This window comes from Atractosteus spatula, chromosome 12, assembly GCF_055471065.1.
Source record: "Atractosteus spatula isolate fAtrSpa1 chromosome 12, fAtrSpa1.hap1, whole genome shotgun sequence".
Taxonomy (NCBI): Eukaryota; Metazoa; Chordata; class Actinopteri; order Semionotiformes; family Lepisosteidae; genus Atractosteus; species Atractosteus spatula.
Window position 1 is genome coordinate 14,393,496 of NC_142717.1, and position 18,680 is coordinate 14,412,175.

At 35.9% G+C, this 18,680-nt stretch overlaps 1 protein-coding gene across 5 annotated transcripts; it reads right to left on the bottom strand.

Moving 5' to 3' along the window:
* Window positions 1-182: 182 nt before the first annotated feature.
* kat2b (K(lysine) acetyltransferase 2B) lies at window positions 183-17,473 on the bottom strand. Of its 5 annotated transcripts, XM_088928887.1 has the most exons (18): window positions 17,154-17,473; window positions 14,792-14,918; window positions 12,332-12,477; window positions 12,155-12,244; window positions 11,732-11,913; window positions 9,421-9,612; window positions 8,576-8,682; window positions 7,492-7,617; window positions 7,262-7,398; window positions 6,364-6,572; window positions 5,832-5,958; window positions 5,045-5,155; window positions 3,559-3,702; window positions 3,221-3,335; window positions 2,190-2,220; window positions 1,783-1,846; window positions 1,337-1,421; window positions 183-1,255 (listed from the first exon to the last, which is right to left on the bottom strand). In XM_088928887.1, exons 1-18 carry the CDS (start codon window positions 17,352-17,354, stop codon window positions 1,062-1,064), a joined length of 2,388 nt encoding a protein of 795 aa, XP_088785013.1. In that variant the 5' UTR covers window positions 17,355-17,473; the 3' UTR covers window positions 183-1,061. The 5 variants fall into 5 exon arrangements, 4 of the variants coding, with proteins under 4 accessions (XP_088785013.1, XP_088785014.1, XP_088785015.1 ...); XM_088928888.1 differs by lacking the exon at window positions 3,559-3,702; XM_088928889.1 differs by lacking the exon at window positions 14,792-14,918 and having other exon boundaries at window positions 17,154-17,462.
* Between the last annotated feature and the right edge of the window lie 1,207 nt (window positions 17,474-18,680).

Genomic DNA, 18,680 nt, shown 5'->3' on the forward strand with positions numbered 1-18,680 from the left:
AACAGCCAAAATGAGGACTGTGTCTTGATAGAAATACTGAGAACTTTGTCTACTATGGAAAGGAATGAAAAGTGCTATCTCTCAAAAAGTCTATGAAGAAACATACTGTATGTGTACTGTACGTAGACATAATAGTGCATTAAAAATACTAAGAAATATGAAAGAAATATACTTGGCCAGAATTTATTTTTGACTTGTTCTATTTTAATTATTCTAGAAAATATGCAAAAGAATTTTTAAAGCAAAAGTAGAAAGGTCTTAAAATATTTTTTCACATATTACAAAATCCAGATTTTGCTAAATATTTAAAAATACAAACAGTTTACAAAACAAAACTACTCATTATTGCACATTTTTATCAAAATACAAATGTCAATAGTCTTTTGTAGGGGAGACATTAAGACAGACAATAAATTAAGACCTTTTCTTTAAAGATATACTAACAACCCTTGAAATAACATCACATAAATAATTATTTTCTACATAAATTAAGCAATAAGCGTGCATTAGGTTTCCTTTTCCTTGTTAAAACACAAAACATTCGGAAAATGCTCTTATTTCCTAATATTTGCATATGTGCTTTAAATAAGTGCATTTCTTATTTGAGTTCCAGACTTTGTGGAACTACTATGGGAAACATATTATATATAAATTAAAAACATAGTTCAGGGTAAAAATTCTGAAAGATACCACTCCTTGAAAAAAAGGCTGCATTCTGAATTGACTACTCCCCCAGAAAAACCTTATGAAATAGTTCTTGACAGGATGGAATATTAAAAAACATACAAGACCCAGACCAGTACAAACATCTACAGGATACTCTCTGGTACTGTACAAAGACACCATGAAGTCATGCACAAATGGTTATACAAAAATTGTGTTCCTGGACCTGTTGTGTCTCTTACTGACTAGAAGTAGACAAAGAAATCCCATTAATAATCTTTCAGATTTTCAGAAAAAGTAAGTTCTGTTACTCTGGAGTGTTTTTTCTGCTAGTGATATTTACCTGAGTAAACAGAGTAACCTAAAAAGAATGTACCTTTTGCCTTATATCTTCAACCTTACTTTTCAATTAAACCAGCTTCTTTAATTTTAGTGTAGAAGAATTTCTCCAGTAAGTTAGCACACTTGTAATATTCACTCTCTGGTAGGTTATATTTCCTGCAGTTAGTGAAGATCCTCTGCATGTCAGCCATAAACAGCTTTTTCGTTGTGTAGTATCGGTTTTTAAGACGTTCACTCATTGTCTTCAGATCTGTAGAGAAATCGGATTATAGACTGTTAATCGTATGCACACGAGAATTTTTAAAGAATACAATCCTCAAAAGGTACATACCCATTGGAAAGCGTATCACTTGATAGTATCCTGGAGCTTCTGTTTTCTTGACTGGCTCCATGAAAGGCCATGCATTTTGGTGACCCTATGAAAACAGTCATATATTTTAATCTGACTTTGTAACTGGAAATTAATTGTTTATAATTTCTTCAGAAAACTTCGTAGAGGAGACCGATTCACAGATACCAATTTTTTAAGGTCGCCATCAGAATGTCATACAACAGTCTGTAACTTACACCACCATGAACCATCTTACATACAAAAACTGTAATTTAGCATCATGTATTTCGCTAAATCAATAAAATGAGATGTGCTTTTACTATCAGAACGTCCTTGAGCAGCCTCCACCTTTACCATCACAAAGTCCTACAACAGTTTGCACCTTTACTATCAGAACATCACACATAAGTCTGCGACCTTTACCGTGCAAGGAATTTTTTACTCACCTTTACATGTTGCAGGATACTTTTCAAGATACTGTAAAGCTGATCAGGGTCCTTAAGCTCCTTCCTAAAATTTCAGATATTAATATTATTGCTGAATATAATGAATATCTTTACTCCACCTATAATTATAGTGGTGTACCAGAAATCTAATGCATATAGAATGTATGTTTCTTGCATTCTTGTTTAACACTTTACTTTGTATTGGTGTTTCATATACACTGGTTGTTTGAACACACAAAAGAAATGTAATATTCAGATTGTTAATAATGAAATACCTTTTTTCAACCACGGAAGTTTAGTGGACTTTCTTCTGAAAGCTTTCTGGCTGATGCACCATTTTTATTAAAATAATATTATGAAATATATCAGTGAATGAAATACAAAACACACTGATGCAAAATACATACCCTTTACCAGCAGGTTTCCATCCAGTTTCCCCTATGAGAGGTAAGGGCAAGTCATGTTAGTGCCTTTTGAAAGGAAAGAGTAGTGTGAAATGTACATACAGAAACTGTAATTTAGCAGAATGTCAAAAATCTATAAACTGAAATTACAGCACAAGCCCTTTTGGCTAAACAAATGACTGATAAAGTGATGGTTATTCTACTCACTAGTGATTTCATAAACTAATATGTAATAATGTGTAATAACCACACAGATATGCAAAAATCTTTATGCAGATTTAAAGTCTCAGATAACCCACAATGTTAAAATAGTACTAAGACAAATATTACAAAAGGGTCTTGGAGTTCATAAGATAATAGCTGATTTTAATTACTAATTTAAAATAACCATGCATTACTTGTTTATTGATTTTTACAAGACATACATTTACTTTTTGTCTGAAATGTTGGACCATTAGTAACATAATGGAAACCATTACCACAATATGTGTAAAATGTTTTGGGGTTTTGTAACCCTTATTTGATAGTTTTTACTAATGAGCATTCATAGAAAAATATCTCACATCTTAGCTTGAATGAGTTTAATGGATTTGACCTTTGCCTTAAACCAGATACTGTACCTACTCTGTCCATGAACCACAAAACTCTCTAGTGCTGGCAACCTTTTCTTAATGTGGGTAACACAACAAAGGTTCACTGATAAGCACTTGTTGTGAGATTGTTGGTTCTTAAATGTTGTTGTTTTTCTCTAATTGTCTACTGGAATAATAAGAAAATAGGTTATTAGGTATTTTCAAAAACATTCGAGCTAGAAGATGTGTTAGCATGCAAGCTGCAAAGGAATTGTAGAGGTTAATTTCCATGGTGAAAAACATGTGAGAAAACACATGCTTTTGTGTTTTGTCCACTTACTATATACTACCTCTCTCAGCATCAAGGACTCTACTGCTACTATGAGGTATCAGTTGCTTTTACATTTGTATAACTATACATTTAAGCTAAATATCACATAGATGAAAACCTTAATAACATACTTATTCCAGGAATGCTTTCAATAGGGATCTGCCGAACGCCTTCCTTAAAACAGGAAAGCCCAGGGTAAACCTTTCGGATCTGAGCTTGTTTCCTTTCAATCAACTTCTTAATTATCTGTAAAGAAAAAAAAATAGATATACATATTAAAAGGGCCCTGTAAACAGGCACATTACTTCATATCTTTCCAAGAAGACTACAGTCAGTACGAGAAGGAGAAATGATCTTGTGAACAACGTGGGAGGACAGGTGCTATGACGAACCCAAGAAGACACGACAAAAGCAGTGACACGCAAGACATGTTGGGTAGGACCCTGAGTAAGCTGTAAAATGTCAGTACCTCTTTTTGTTTCTTTATGATGACGGAAAACTCTGTGTAAGGGATTCTTGGATTCAATTCACATCCCATCAGTGTGGCACCTTCATAGTCCTTGATATAGCCAACATATTTTGCTTTGGGAACTTTAATGTCTTTAGAGAATCCCTGTGTATAGAAATAATAATAACAGCAAATGCAAACTGGATAAACCAGTGTTGTTTCTAAAAGTAATTATTTTCCAGACTTTTAATTGCTCTAAGGTAGCATCACATGAAAAAGCTAACATGATTCTTCCTTGCATTTACAGCACATTCAATGCAGTATCCACCTCGGTGACAATGGCAGACATGATGTAACAGAAGCCCCACAAATAAGGAGGAGAAGTGAAATTGCTTCACCCAATGTATTGTGAGAACTTCTTTAATGCATAGAAATATTGAATCTCTGACGGTGTACACAGGACATCAGTTTAATATTTCATCTGCATAAAGGTGCCTACAATATGTGTCCCTGGTGACAATATGTACAAAACACAACACCCCCCCCAACCTACTGTAATTAATGGTCCGACTGTAGAAATTGTCATTGACAACAAGTACCTGGGACTGATCATAGACAAAAACCAAACATGGGACAATGATGTGACACTGTGTATAAAAAAGGCTTTAGATAGAAGTAAAAGTAGATAGAATTGTTTTAACACTTTTCTATAAGCCATTTATTGAAACTGTCTTAACATACTGTCTCACCTGTTAGTTTGGCAACTTCAGTATCATTAATTGTAATTGGTTGTAATTATTGAAAATAAGTAGCAAACTAACTGAGACAAATCAAAAACTTACATATCCTCGAGAAACCAAGGTTATAAAGAAGGCCAAAAAACATTAAGTAATGTGTACCTCACCTCCTCCATTGTCATTTTATATTAATCTCAAGTGGGACACATCTCTGTGCCCCCAGATATAAAAGCAAATAGTCTCAGGAAATCTTTCATTCATGCTGTAATCTCTCCCTCAAAGAATTTAAAGGAATCCTCTTATCTCCTAAAACATTATGGTCTTCTCTGTTGGTAATGTTTGTCATACTTTTTTTATTGTTGTGTTGGGCTGTGCAGTCAAAAAAATTTCCCTCAGAGGATAATATTCGAGCACTGCTTCGGAAATTCTGGTCCAGAGGATAGGTGCCACCTACAGGTCCACCAACACGACAGCAGCAGAAACCTGGTTTTCCTTGGAAGTCTCACTACTGTCCAGGACTAGCCTTGCTTAGCTTTTAATATCTGACAAGACCCAGCTGTAAGGTGGTAATGCTGCTGCCACTGAAAATCCCTGACCTGATTCTTCCCTCACTGGGATTCATCATTGGTGACTGTGCCAAAACACTAGACTACCAGGGAGCTCCTGGACATCCGTATAAATACAATTGCATCTATTTTATAAATGCATTCCATATATAAGATCTGAAATTAAAAAGGTATCCATATATCTGTCATACGAAAAGCACTCACTTGCTTTTTGAAGTATCCAATGGCATACTCATCTGCATATGTCAGAAAGTTCAGAATATTATGCTTGATATGGTATTCCTTGAGGTGATTCATTAGGTGGGTTCCATATCCCTAAATAAGATGGACATTTGTGTTAACCATTTTCAGAACGCATTTTATTAATATATCAGAATATCTGTACAAAACTGTATATTTTACCTATCTCAGAGTGTTCAGTGTGTTTTGTATTTCATACACTGATCAGAGTACACATTTAAAATACTCAAAAAGATTTAGGCTTTCACTTTGAATACTTAACTTCCATAAACACAGTGGCTAGTAAAGAATCAATTACCATAACTGTAATGCACGGAGAAGGAATCACACAATTTCTGAAGCTAAATCTAGCATTTTACAAGCAGCTGTCAGACTTCTCTTTCAGAACACATCTGTCTCAAATGCACCTGGCTGCAGTTCCTTTCAGAGTGATTACAAGGAGAGAGTGATTCAGCTGGTGACTGCAGTAGTTATTAATACAATTTGAGGAAGAGGTATCCTCTGTAAGTGTAAAACTGTCAAACACAACAGTCAAACCCATAAGCAAAATTTAGAAGATATACAATAAATTTTGCCATAGCCTCACAGTTCACACTTACTCGACTGAATCCAGAGGCTATGTTCTCTGCTTCCACATGTAACTATATATAACTAAAGACATTTAGTCCTTACATCGACATTTCCAGCTGCCCACTTCAACATTTACTAGCTGTGCTTGACTGTACATACAAACTAAATCATCATTCCTTACTTTGACTTGTTCATTTGAGGTGACTGCACAGAACACAATCTCAGTAAAGCCTTGTGAGGGAAACATCCTGAAGCATATCCCCCCAATCACACGCCCATCTTTGATCAGTGCCAGAGTTTTGTGTTTCCTATAAAAAAATTAAAATTTGACATTACAACATACTCTAGTCTAAAGTAAAAAAACAGAATTAAATACATTGTCCTACAGTTACGGTTGTCTTTTTCTAATCTTCAGTCACATATTCTTGTTTTCATTTTCTATTCCTTTTTTACCCTTTGTTAGACTAGTTTGTTTTATACGATTGTTAGGGCTTTTTGTCTATAGTAGCATAGTAATTTAGCATTTTACCAGCATGGCTACGTCACAAATTAAGCCCAAAGTACAGCGGGTGTGTCTATCTGAGTGCTAAGCGGTTGAACTCGGCTGCTCTGTAGGTCAGGTAGAACTGTAATTGAGTCCCTCCCATATGAAACTACAGCTCTGCTCATCAACTAGAGCAGGAGAGGAAAAATAAAAGAAGAAATAAACTTACGGGTCGAAGACCAGTCGTGTAATGTACTCTTTGGGCATTCTGGGAAGTTGATGGGAAAACACATTTTGCAGGCCAACAAGCCAGATCATGATTTTTTTATTTGGCTTCTGGTTTAAGGAATTTCCAATAACGTGAAATTCAATCACACCCCGTCGCTCTTCCAGCCTGGCAGTTTCATCTCTTGCTGAGTGTGCAGAAAGAAAACTGGTCTGTATCGCAAACACAAACAAAACAATTATTCAGTAATATGCATATATTACACACGCTCTGAATCCATACCCACTGTTCCACTTCTCCAAAGAACAGACCTATTGTTAGCAGGACAAGCATTCCCTTTCTATAAAACCTTCACAGAATGGAAATTTGAATAGTAATCTTCTGCTTGCAAATTATAAAGTAAGATCAGTTAATTTTCTGACCATTTTAAACCACATTATATTTCTGTATTGTGTGTGTTTAGTGTTATTTAAGCAACAAGCCTTTATTTTCCATTTTCTAGTCGATAACATATTTTAAATATTCTTACTGCTGTGGTGTTATTTTTTATCTTCACAATACAGAAGCACTGGTTCTGACACCAGTTTCCATACGTTAACAAGGGATAATGTAGTGAACATAACTGCTGCATCAACAAAGTCTATGAAGTATGTCTTGTTTACACAAGTTTGGATGAAGGAGATGAGGCAGTTATAAAAAAAATCTAGATTACTGCAATGTTGAGGCACATAAAAATAAATACTACTATTATTTCTAATTAAAGTTCTAATTAGTTTTTTTAACTTTTTGATCAATTCAATTTTTTTTAGAAAAGCAGTCTATTCTTAATTTCAAAAGTATATACAACATATTGGAAAAGTGAACATTTCTGCAATGAGGGGAATTTTTCAATTCTGCCCACCTCTTGTCCCAGCACGGAAGATGGATCCGTGATGGTGGACATCACTTCATTGATCAATTCCATAGGAATATCTCCCATGACTCTCGGTTTCTTTGTTTCTTCAGGAGCAAAAGGCTCTGTCGATTTGCGTTTTTCACCTGGTGAAGCACACCAAAGGAAAACGAAATGACCAATGCGCAAAATCCCAATCCACAGGACAAATGCTTGGAATGACACTGGCACGACAGTACCTAGTTCTGGATCAAGAGCAGATGTCGCTCTGCAGGCACGGCTTAAATTCCCACCGTTTGCTGAGTCAAGGGGTGCAGGGTTAACACTGTAAGAAAAGGATCTGGCCACAGGAGGAGCACTGATCACTACATTAAATTGAGAGAAAATTATTTAACTACACAGAATGTGACAAAAACAACAGAAAACAAGAAAAAAACACATCGCAAATAAATATCACAAGATACTGCCATAGGCTTGGTAATTTACTTAGTCTGAAAAATTCTAGGAACAAAATATTAAAAAAACACAATGAAATGAGACTGTTAACAAAAGAAATGGCAACATTTATAAATGAGCAATAAATATTTGATTTTCAAATTAGCAACTCTACAGTATCTCCTACAGATTTTTCACTCTGACTATAGATCTGTTTTCTATAGTAGGAACTACTTTAATCTATCAGTGATGTGAAAAACTATATTAACATGTACAAACACTATGGTACACCATGCATTTTCATATACAGATTCATTTTTTTTGTAGTATTTTTATACAAAATATGCAGTCACTAATATTGAAGATTTTACTTCAAATGCACTATTGCTTGTAACTACCATGCAATAGCATGTAGATGAACGAATACATACACATTTAAATTAGTTATGCCATAATAAACAAACAGGTTTTTCAGGCACATTTGACATTTCTGTCTGTGCATGTCAACAGAGCAGTCAGATCTGTCAGTTTAACTCATAAAGTGCTTGCTAATGTGGCATCTCTTGAAAACCACACAAAACCTGGCACATTTCTCTTCTAAAACATCCCTACATTTTCAACAATTGTGAAAGATCTCAAAGTGTACCACTAAAAACTGCTATGTTGCAAACCATAGGTCTGTTAATAAATGCATTTAGGGAAAAGAATATGCACAGTGATAAATAGTGATAAATTTGCTTTGTATAAGAGTATAAAAACAGCTTCAAAACCAGTAACTAAGTGATCCAAGCATCTCATCATGCCTGATCATTGCTGTGGAGCTTGTTTCATGATCTCACATACTGTTGTGTTCTTCTTTAGGAATCTACAAAACAAAAAGGGATTTACCTGTCTGAATTCCTAACTGGCCGGTTGCAGATGAACATGCCATAAAATCTTCATTCCAGATAGGAGAATGGTGACTATAAACCTCTTCTTCAAGCATAGACAAAAATCTAGGGAAAAACAGTTTGGCTGCATTTATTAGCTCATTCTTTTATGTTAATGTACATTTATAAAAAATAATGTTATGGCTTTGTTATTATACAATGCATATAGAAAAGGTAGAAAATGAACAGGTCAACCCAACAGACCATGTAACATATATTATTACACTTCCCAGCAATTAATGAGGACGCAACCCTTTTTCTAGTCATGTATGTAAATTACAACGGAAAGGGACTTACGATACACTTTACAATAAAGTGTATCCCCCAGACAATATCAGTAGCAATAGGTCAGACTGAGGAGAACAAGGCCTTCAGTGTCTACAGAAAGCTGAACGAGAAGATGGAGGAAGCTAAGAAAGCAGAATTGCAATAATAGTCAGAACCACATTAGCTGAGTAGGGGAAAATTGTTAGTAACTCATGAAGTAATGATATCGTTTATTCACTGTGATCATACTAGAACCAGCCAAAAACACTGATTTACAGTACTTATGAGTGCAAAGAAATGCATAAGCAATGATAGGCTGCCAAATTATTGACTTATATGCAGCAGATTGGAGTAATATTTCTTTTTGCATGGCAAAAAAATATATATTTTTATAATCCCATATAACAGCTGCATATCATCAGAAATTGAATTTGGGCAGTTTCTTGTGGCACTTACACAAATCACATTTTTAACACATATACAGTAGTAGTATAAGCATCTAAGGAAGCTCTGATCATCTGATTGATACATTCTTACTTTGGAAAGTGTGTGAGGATTAGTGTTCGTTTCTCAGGAGGGAGCTTATCTTTCTCCTGGCGGGCTTGTTCCAGCAGTTGCCTTCGCATTACAGTGAAGACTGATCGAAGGAGAGTCCTTCCAAATATCTGTGTGGTCTCATACCGAGGGAGACTGTCACAGAACTGGGGGACGTTGCAGTAGCAGAGCCACCTGCAATGTGAAAGCAATTTAAAATGTTTTGGTCTAGATTTTGAATCACTGGTCATTACAAGCTGCGGTGGCAATGTCTATCTACAATTCTGTACTAAAATCATTGTATTTTCATTTTCCACTCTAATGCTTAAAGAAACGATAACTGTGTTCAATAATACTACATCTTTAAGAAAAAGAACCTAATTTCCTTTCAAAGAGATTACTCTTTCTTTTGTAAATATGTTTCAAGTATTCCAGGTGATTATTATTGTCTTGCTGGTAACATGAAATGTGAACACATCCCGTAGTTCTGGTTTTACTGTGGTAGAGTACATTAGGTGGTAACATGCCTCAGACATACTATCAATTTTCAGAAATTTCCTAAAACCACTTGAGAATATACAGCCTTAAATCTGCAAAGAACTTCCCCCATGCTCAACTGTTCTCTTCAAGCAAGGCTCTTTATAGGCTGAAGCTGCTTGTTTCCACATATAGTATTTAACATCTGAAATATTGACATGTCATTCCAAAACCCCTTTTGACCACTGTAATCATTTTTAGTTAAATTTCTGTATTCCTGTGAATGTTTTGCCTTTAGTTCTTATCCTTCTTTCTTAACTTAGAAAGATGTAAAATCTTAAAGGTATTCTTGTTGCACCACATCCTTGAAGTCTTAATTTCAAAATGGATCTATAGTTGATGTTGAACAACACCCGAGGCTTCTGCCAGCTTCTGTAAACTTGCTTTGGATTATGCTTTGGATACCACACTTTGAAAATGAAGTGATGAAAACTATTTCAATGTTTTCTCTTCTTTATGCATAAATACAAATCAAATCTCCTATTAAAGTTTTAGCTTGTTTTATCCTAACAGGTAATCCTGATGGATCTGAAGGTTGTAGTACAAAAAGAAACCTTTTAGCTCTACTAGTGAGAAGAGAGTAGAAAATGATGTTAATAATGAGAAACAACTGAAAATGTGTATGTTAGATATCAATGGTTGAGCTGCTATAATACTTCTTATTGGCTGTCCATGTTGTCCACTTTGATTTGTTGTGATCAAAGATTTTTGAATATTTTGATCAATGTGAATTAAAGATTGTTAAGCAAGATTCGTTTCTTCTTATCCAAATTAAGCTGTCTTAATAAGTTAAAGCTGTTATAAATATCAGAAAGCACCAGTAAATGCTTTAAGTAAAATGCTCATAACATAAAAATATGCATCTCTTGACTGTAAACTTCATAATTCATTCCATTGCTGCAAGCATTAATTACATCATCAATAAAGATAAGCAGGCCAGTTCGAGAGACAGCTATCACTCATAAGATTATGGTTTTAGAAGGCACTATATTTTAAAGTTCTAATACAAATTCCAACACTACTACCAACTTTTCTTCCTGCAGCAGAACTTCCAAGCCAATACCCCAGTATTATGAGCAGGGACTCTGAGCTACAGGGAGTGGCATCTTCACATGATGTAGAATAAAATTCCTTGAAACATTTTGCATGTTTTTTTTTACTCAAATAAGACTCATATGATGAAAATCAAATAAGCCTGCGACACTCTTCACCTCATATCTGGCTGTATTGAAATGATTAATTGAAAACTGATATAGAAGTGCAATCTACAGCTAGATTTCCTATTAGAAAGCCAAAAAACATTATTAGTCTGTTGAACTGACAACCAGCTGTTCAAAGAAGACATTCCTGATTAAACAACTTAACTGCAGAAAGAAATGTTGTACTATTAAGTACTAAAGTCTCCATTTCTATACATTTTATCTAAGTAACTTTCAACACTAGGGAATTTACTATTTATATTACAATCATATCTCATGGTGTTGTGGGTTTTGTGAGAGAACATTTTTTAAAAGCATAGGAAATCTTGCTCTATATCGCTCAAGAGAAATGAAAGAAACTAACTTCTTCCTTCATTCACAAAATGAGGAATTAAACTCTAACTTAAAATGTGACACTGGTTTTTCAGAAAACTGTGAGCATTCATGTGTGTGGTTTGAATAATTTTTATTAACTAGATTAAATAAGCCTTGGCTACGAACTATATTTTGATGTTCAAATCTGTATACTTTATTGTAACATAAGCATATAGCAGAAACACTGGGTGTCAATTTATTACCTGGTATAGTTCACTTTGTAGCCCACTGCATCATCCACGGGTGACCGCTGTCTCCTCTGAGAGGGCGTCTCCAGCTGCCAGTAGTTGATCTGATTTAGAAACATCTTGGCCAGTTCCACAATTGTCTGCCTTTCTTTCGAAGGAAGGTGGCTGAACTTGTACTGAACAAAGTTATTTACTCCCTTTTATAGAAAGAAAAACAGTTACATAGTGTCAACAGTATGTACAAATAAAACGTCTCCATATGAGATCAACAAAACATTCTATTAAATGTTAAAAATACAGCTTATGATGCGTAAAAGACTACATGAGCTGACACAAAGCAAGCAATGTAACAGTGTGGCAACAGTTAATGGTAACTCAAGAACTTCAATGAATAAACATGAACGGTAAGAAAATATGACAGATTAAAAAAACACTTACCTGTTCAATGCTTGGTTTTTGAAATGGAGGACTTTCTAGTGCTCCCTCCACCACAGGCTTACCCATCTGCAAAATACATTTTCTCAAAAGCTAGAAAGAAAATGAATACAACAGGTCATACGTTGATCACTGTAAAAGGATATATCAAGAATTATTCCTTCCCACAGCAGAACATACTTTGAACAGGGAAAAGTAAACTTGTTTAGTATCGGCATCCTCTTCCTTATGTACGCAGGTGAAGAGATACTCCACATCTAGTGCAATTCCCAACAACCGGTTCATTTCCTCCTCTGACACATTTTCCAAGTGAGAAACATGATCAGCTGAAAAAAGAAAAAACACACAATAAATACTATATTTATTCAAAAAATGTAATCATTACAGAACAAATTAAGAGCAGGCCATCTGTCTCAGCTTGCACAATCAGTTGTTGTTAGTTTACTAATCCATGAAGAGCCTCACTAAAAGAGTTTTTCTAAAGATCCCATTTTCCTCAATATAAACTGTACTGTGCTTTACCAAGGTATCCACCCCTTTACAGAGTCTCCACATTGTGTTGCTGTCTGTGCTTGCAATCATGACACTTTCCAAAGGACTTTATAATTAGCATTTAGACAAACTCCAAACAATAGACACAAAACGCTGATATTATGTAAACAAATTTATTTTTTTTAAAATGTGATGATTCTCAATTGTTTAAGCAATTCAGTCCCTTTGCTACTGTACCCTAAATCAGTTCAGTTCAGTTACAAGTAGGAAACCTGTCAGGGATGCCACTGTAAGCCAGCACTGATTTTGAAATCAATGACAGGTGTAAAATTCTACATCTGGGCTGGGAGTCAAAACTCATACGTAAACAATATCTCAGTCCATACACAAAGTGACCTGTATGGTTGATTGGCAAGACAGAAGGGCTTATTGAACAATACTCAGCTTAAATCTCGTGTGAGACACTGTAGACATGACAAGAAGATGAGTCATACGAGACACAGCTTTAAATTTGTGGGGTAAATGCATGATATCCGGCACTGCAAGTCCAACACTGCACATCACAAAGTCAGCACCACGCCTACAGTCAAACATGGTGGTAGCAACATCATGTTATGGAGTTACTCATCTGCAGTGTTCAGGAAAAGCTTGTTAGGACTGACACAAAGAACAGGCAAATCGTAAAAGAAAACCTGCTTGAGTCACCCAGGACTTTAAAATGGGGTCACAGATTCACATTTTAGCAGAACAATAACTAACATCAAGGCCTGAAATGGTCTGACAAGAACAGAGTGGATGTCCTTGAGCACGTTTGTCAGGATTATGACTTGAAGCCAACAGAAAATTAATGGCAAAGCCTTACAGTTGCAGACCAACAACAAATGTGTCAGGAATCAAAAACTTTGAAAAGAAAGAACTGGAAGACATTACACAATGTGTACAGCTGGCAGAGACCTATCCAAAAAGACTCTCAGCAGTTACTGCTGCCAAAGGTGTTTACCGCAAGTAATGACTCAGAGGGATGAATGCAAGCAGTCAATTACACTTTGTATATCTTCTTAGTAACTTTTCCCAACATTCAGCCTTTTTCATTTATAACGGTGTTCAGCTTTGTCATTACATTTTTTAATTAAATCGTTAATCTGAAAATAAAATAGATTACTTATAATTAATCATAATGTGATATTTTTGGCAGGGGTTGATCTTTTTGCAAGATATGGTACAAGAATTTTCTTTTATCTTACATGATTTTGTAAATGAAGTATCTCCTATTCCAACCTTGGATTCTACTTGCACTTAATACGCATTTAAAGTATGTCTTTCGGTTCTCAGTTCATTGTGTCAAGTGCATAAACGTGACATTTTCAGTCTTTCTAAGGTTTGGACACAGATAAAACCACTGTGTCAGAAACGTGGACGTGGAAGCCTACAGACCTGACGTGAGATAGGCCAAAGACCCTGCTATGGGGAAAATACCATGATTTCACTTTAATAACTTTTAGTGCTAAGTACTCATGTCTGAAACTTGGTTTCATTTTGGAATGTTCCTGATTTCATGTGCCATACGATGAGCAGAAGCATTTTGTTTTCTTTCATGTGACTAACGTAAAAGAATAGTACAACTGTAAAGTGATTTTTATTTTAAAAAATAAACTGTTAGAGAAATACCTGCACCAGCACTCCATAATCATTGCTCATTGGGAATTTCTAAATGGCTACCTCACCCTTCTCCATCTCAGGGAGTATTTTCTCACTGGCTCTGTATAGTGGAAATCTTCATACTATGTTAGGACCTCTTTCAATATGTTTCTCTTAATCCTCCCCCTTTCAAAACAGGACATAATAAAACAGAGATTGAAAAGCTTCTCAGCAGAGTCCACTGAAGTTCTATTTTAAACCTCTGGCAAATCATATTTCTTATACTATGACATGTTAACACAACAAAACATTATGAATGCTACTCCTAATGAGTATTCTACAAAAAAGAAAAGGATCAAGAAAAAAGACACAGGAAGTGAAAGAGGTTTTACATTAAACTTCATGTCCAACTATAGAACACCTAAAGCATTCTACACCCGTCTCTTTAAAAAAACTCAAACTATTCAACACTCCCTTGGGTAATTCTTTACAAATCCTACAATTGCTTACCCAGTAAGTGACCGCAACTGCGGCAGGGCTCAGTGAGGCTGACAGTTATCTGTTGCAAATCCACCCTGGGAGGAGTTGGGGGTGGATTTTGGCTCTTCCATCCATTACATTTACAGGACTCTTCAGCCTGCAATATACAGGAATGGGCACTTCATGAATAGCTGGACTAGAAAATACAAATGGATGTAGTTTTGAATTGACTTTGTTCTTAAATGCCATGTATTTCTCCCCAGCTATTGATCTGAATCTTTTTTTTTTCCATTTGTAGTTGCATACAAATAAAAGTTTTGTGTTATTTTAAACCATTGTGGCAAATGAAAGCTATAATACACACAGATCTCATCATGGCTCCAGATAAATCAATATTTTGAATATAAAGGAATCTAAGGGGTGCTGGGAAATGAAATTAATTATTTAAGTACTTTTCCCGGAGGGTCATTTTGTCTCCTGGTCTGTGCTTCAGGCAAGTTCTTAACCTTAGGCAAATTGATTTTAATTTCAGGCATACTTTTCAATTTTCTCTCAGCTCTTAAAAAAGATTTTTAATGTTTGTAATGGATATCAAACCTGCACCAATACCTACTGTACATCTCAGAACTCGTTCAATACGTTAGCTGATATGTAACTTAAGTAGAAGGCAAAAACAGTCATTGTGAAAATGTTGAATTCAATGTGATTGCCACCTGTGTCTGTTTCTCATGAATTGACCATGTTTATCAGTTAAAAGAAAGAAATTCGTAATGAGAGAGCGGAAAAGAGACTAATTACCTTTAATGTATTCATACAGTTTAACTAGGGCTTTGACACACGTGTCAGAAATGTCTAAAGATGCCAGGAGCTCAGGTACAGGCACCAGTTAGCACTAGTGATTACATTGAGGGCCAGCTGAAATGAAAACCAGCAGATGTAATTGTCCCCTCAGAACAGCACCGGGAACAATTGATCTAAAAGACAAGGATTGCCTATGCTGGTCTTGGAAGACCACATATGCGCTGGTTTTTGTTGCTGCCAAGCTCTCGGTTACAAGATTTAACCCTTAATTTACTTAATAATTAGATTAATTTGAAGTGTTTGACTGTTTTCAGCTCTTAAACATGTTAAAGGTTGCCTTTTAACTACTGCATTTTGTAAGCAAATAAAGATTTTAGTTTAGGTACTGTAACTAAGCTTGACTGGAATGAAAACCGGTAGGTGTGTGGTCCTGCAAACCCCTGATCTGAAGCAGGAGTACTCGACATTGGCATTTTCATCCAATTCCTTTTCTCCTGCGAATTCTGATTTATCAAGATACTCTTCAGAACCTGGACTAATGAATCAAATATCAACTCAGGAATTAATTTATTGAAAGGTTTAAAGTCTTGCAATAGCATGGAATTGAAGTGACAAAGTTCATTATCCCCGGCCTAAGAGCTAAACTTGTTTTTGTTCTGTGTCAAGCGGCTCAATTTCAGTTTTTAAACACTTGCAAACTGACACAACGAAAGAGTCTACTTGTCAGAAGAGAATAAAATTTAAGCAAGAGGAACTTCTATAATAGCAAGGTTTCTTCTTGTTTAGCACCGAATTTGTGCAATGTTACAGAAATATAATGAAATGGTTCAGTATTATACTAATACTATGCTAGTCCATGCAGTACAAAACGGGCTAACATCTAAAAAAAAATCATACATGAATCACAGCTAAGAGCAGAAAATAACAGCGAAGAAAAAAAGGAAATTGTTCTGAAAGAAAAGTTAAGTTTTGGTGTCATCGGTGCAGCAAAAAGTTATTGCAATGCTGCATGTGACCACTAGTGATATCAAAACAAGCTCTTCTGCAAGCCCGGGCTCTGTGTGTAGTACAACTCAAGACGTTTTTTGCTGCCACAGCTATTCGCAGCAAACGTGCACTGAAGAACAAAACCAAACTCCGCCTACCAGCAGCTGTCATACTGTCAAAACAAAGAGGCTGGTTCTGAGCGAAGACGACGATTATCAAAAAATAAGTTAAACGTTTCACAACAAGCAACAATTCCATTAACGTATAAAGACAACTGATTCCATGTTATCCGAGAAAACATTGCAACATTTACTGCCCATAAAATTTTGCTTACTCGAAATACGGAATATTTGACACCGAGCCAAGTGTGTTTACGTCCACTTTTTTCCCTCCAAACAATGAGTGCAGACCATTATTTAGTGATTTTACGATGTACAGTACACCCATACTGTACTTTTTCATTACCTGCAGGTACAATTTCTAACAGAAACGAGTCCCATTTCCTTCTTGGTTAAATATGCAACTTTCTTGAGAAAATCCCTACGCTGTCGTTACACTCTACAGAAGCGCATCAGATTGGAACTGTTAGATCTGACCTATGTACCTTGCAAGAGGAATAGACTCCGAGTTTCTCCAGCTTCTTCGGCCGTGGAGCGGAGCGAAGCTGCGCCTTCTTCACGGCGATACCAGCAGATCCCGCAGCAGCGCCCGAACACTCCGTCCCTCCTCCCCCGGGAGCAGCAGGGGCCAAGCCCGCCGCCCCCACAGCTGGGGAGCCCTGCTGCAGCCCGCTGCTCTCCGACATCCTAAATACCGAGCCCGAAACGGACTCCCCAAGTCGCTGGATGTGTATCTCTCTATTCCACAACTGTAGGATCAGACATGGCGCTCATCCCTATTTTTTGTCATTGTAATCGCCGCATGCCCTCACTAGGGGGAGACAAAATTGGCATCCTGCAAATATTTAAAGAGGTCACAGACATGCAGCCTGTTGTGGCAATGATTTCAAGGTCAAATGGATTACGTCAAGCAGAGTAATGGAGATCAGTTACCTAATTTGAAACTCTCTAACCACTACAGAAAGTGATCATAGTATTTCTGAGAATGCTCACTGGGTTTTGAATGCTATTTAATATATATACAAATCATACCACTGAAACTGTCAGCACTAATGATATTCATGCCTGTCAGCATTGGCATTGCTCCTGGGTGTTTATTCAGTCATATGAGATCCTTCATCTCTAAAAGGTCAAAGTAAAGGGATTCACAAATTATTTTGGTAGCTTACATTATTAAGTGCAGGTCTAAAGGACAATTTAATTTAATTCTTTAACCAGCTAAGTCACTTCAAAACTTTTTTTTATTTCCTATTGATCCAATTCATTTCCACTGAGCTGTAGAGGATCCATTTATACATCAGGGCATCTACAGGAACAATTTAAGTACCTTGCTCAAGATTACAACAGCAGCTTCCCACCAAATATTTAAACCTACAACCTCTCAGTCTGGAGTTTGAGGCCCTAAGCACTATCACACACTTGTGCCCAATAAGGTGGAAGTGTATTCAAATATTTCAAAGCAATCACATTTTGTTGAGTAACTGGCTTGCTTTGTTTTCAATGAGATGAAAGAATAATAGTTGACTCATTACTATTTAAAGAAGCCATACAGTTTATGTAAAAGGCCACACAATTTGTCTTTGTCCATGACGATGGACTTGCTATTTGAGATTTACAGTATTTGATACATGTTCGGGCTGCATTTCATGTTTCACATTTGTAATGTAATTTGGTTCTCTGCAGAACACAGTGATGAAGGATGTTTTGTGGATACCAAAATGGCAAAATTATTTGGACAAACCCAGTACTTTTGCAGCTTTGAGAAATAAAACCATCCTATAAACTGTTCTTTAAAAGAAAATAATTGCATTAAAACTAATTTGCTTTAAGTATGCAAAGAAAATTACCAAGCCCCCTGAACTGAAGTACATTTAAATACGTTCTTTAGCACATAAACTATGAAGGTGACTAAGAAAATCAAACTACTAAATTATTGAAAAAGAACACTGAAGCTTAACATGGAAAAGGGATTTACCTACTGTAATTGCATGTTCATGATTCAAGCTGGGGCC

Excerpts from the sequence above, each read along its gene's own strand:
- kat2b (XM_088928887.1), bottom strand. The coding sequence starts at position 17,354 with ATGTCGGAGAGCAGCGGGCTGCAGCAGGGCTCCCCAGCTGTGGGGGCG. Across the intron at positions 6,573-7,261 it reads CTTCCGTGCTGGGACAAGAG|ACCAGTTTTCTTTCTGCACA; the intron begins GTGGGCAGAATT and ends TTTGCGATACAG. Across the intron at positions 1,422-1,782 it reads GTATCCTGCAACATGTAAAG|GGTCACCAAAATGCATGGCC; the intron begins GTGAGTAAAAAA and ends CTGTTTTCATAG.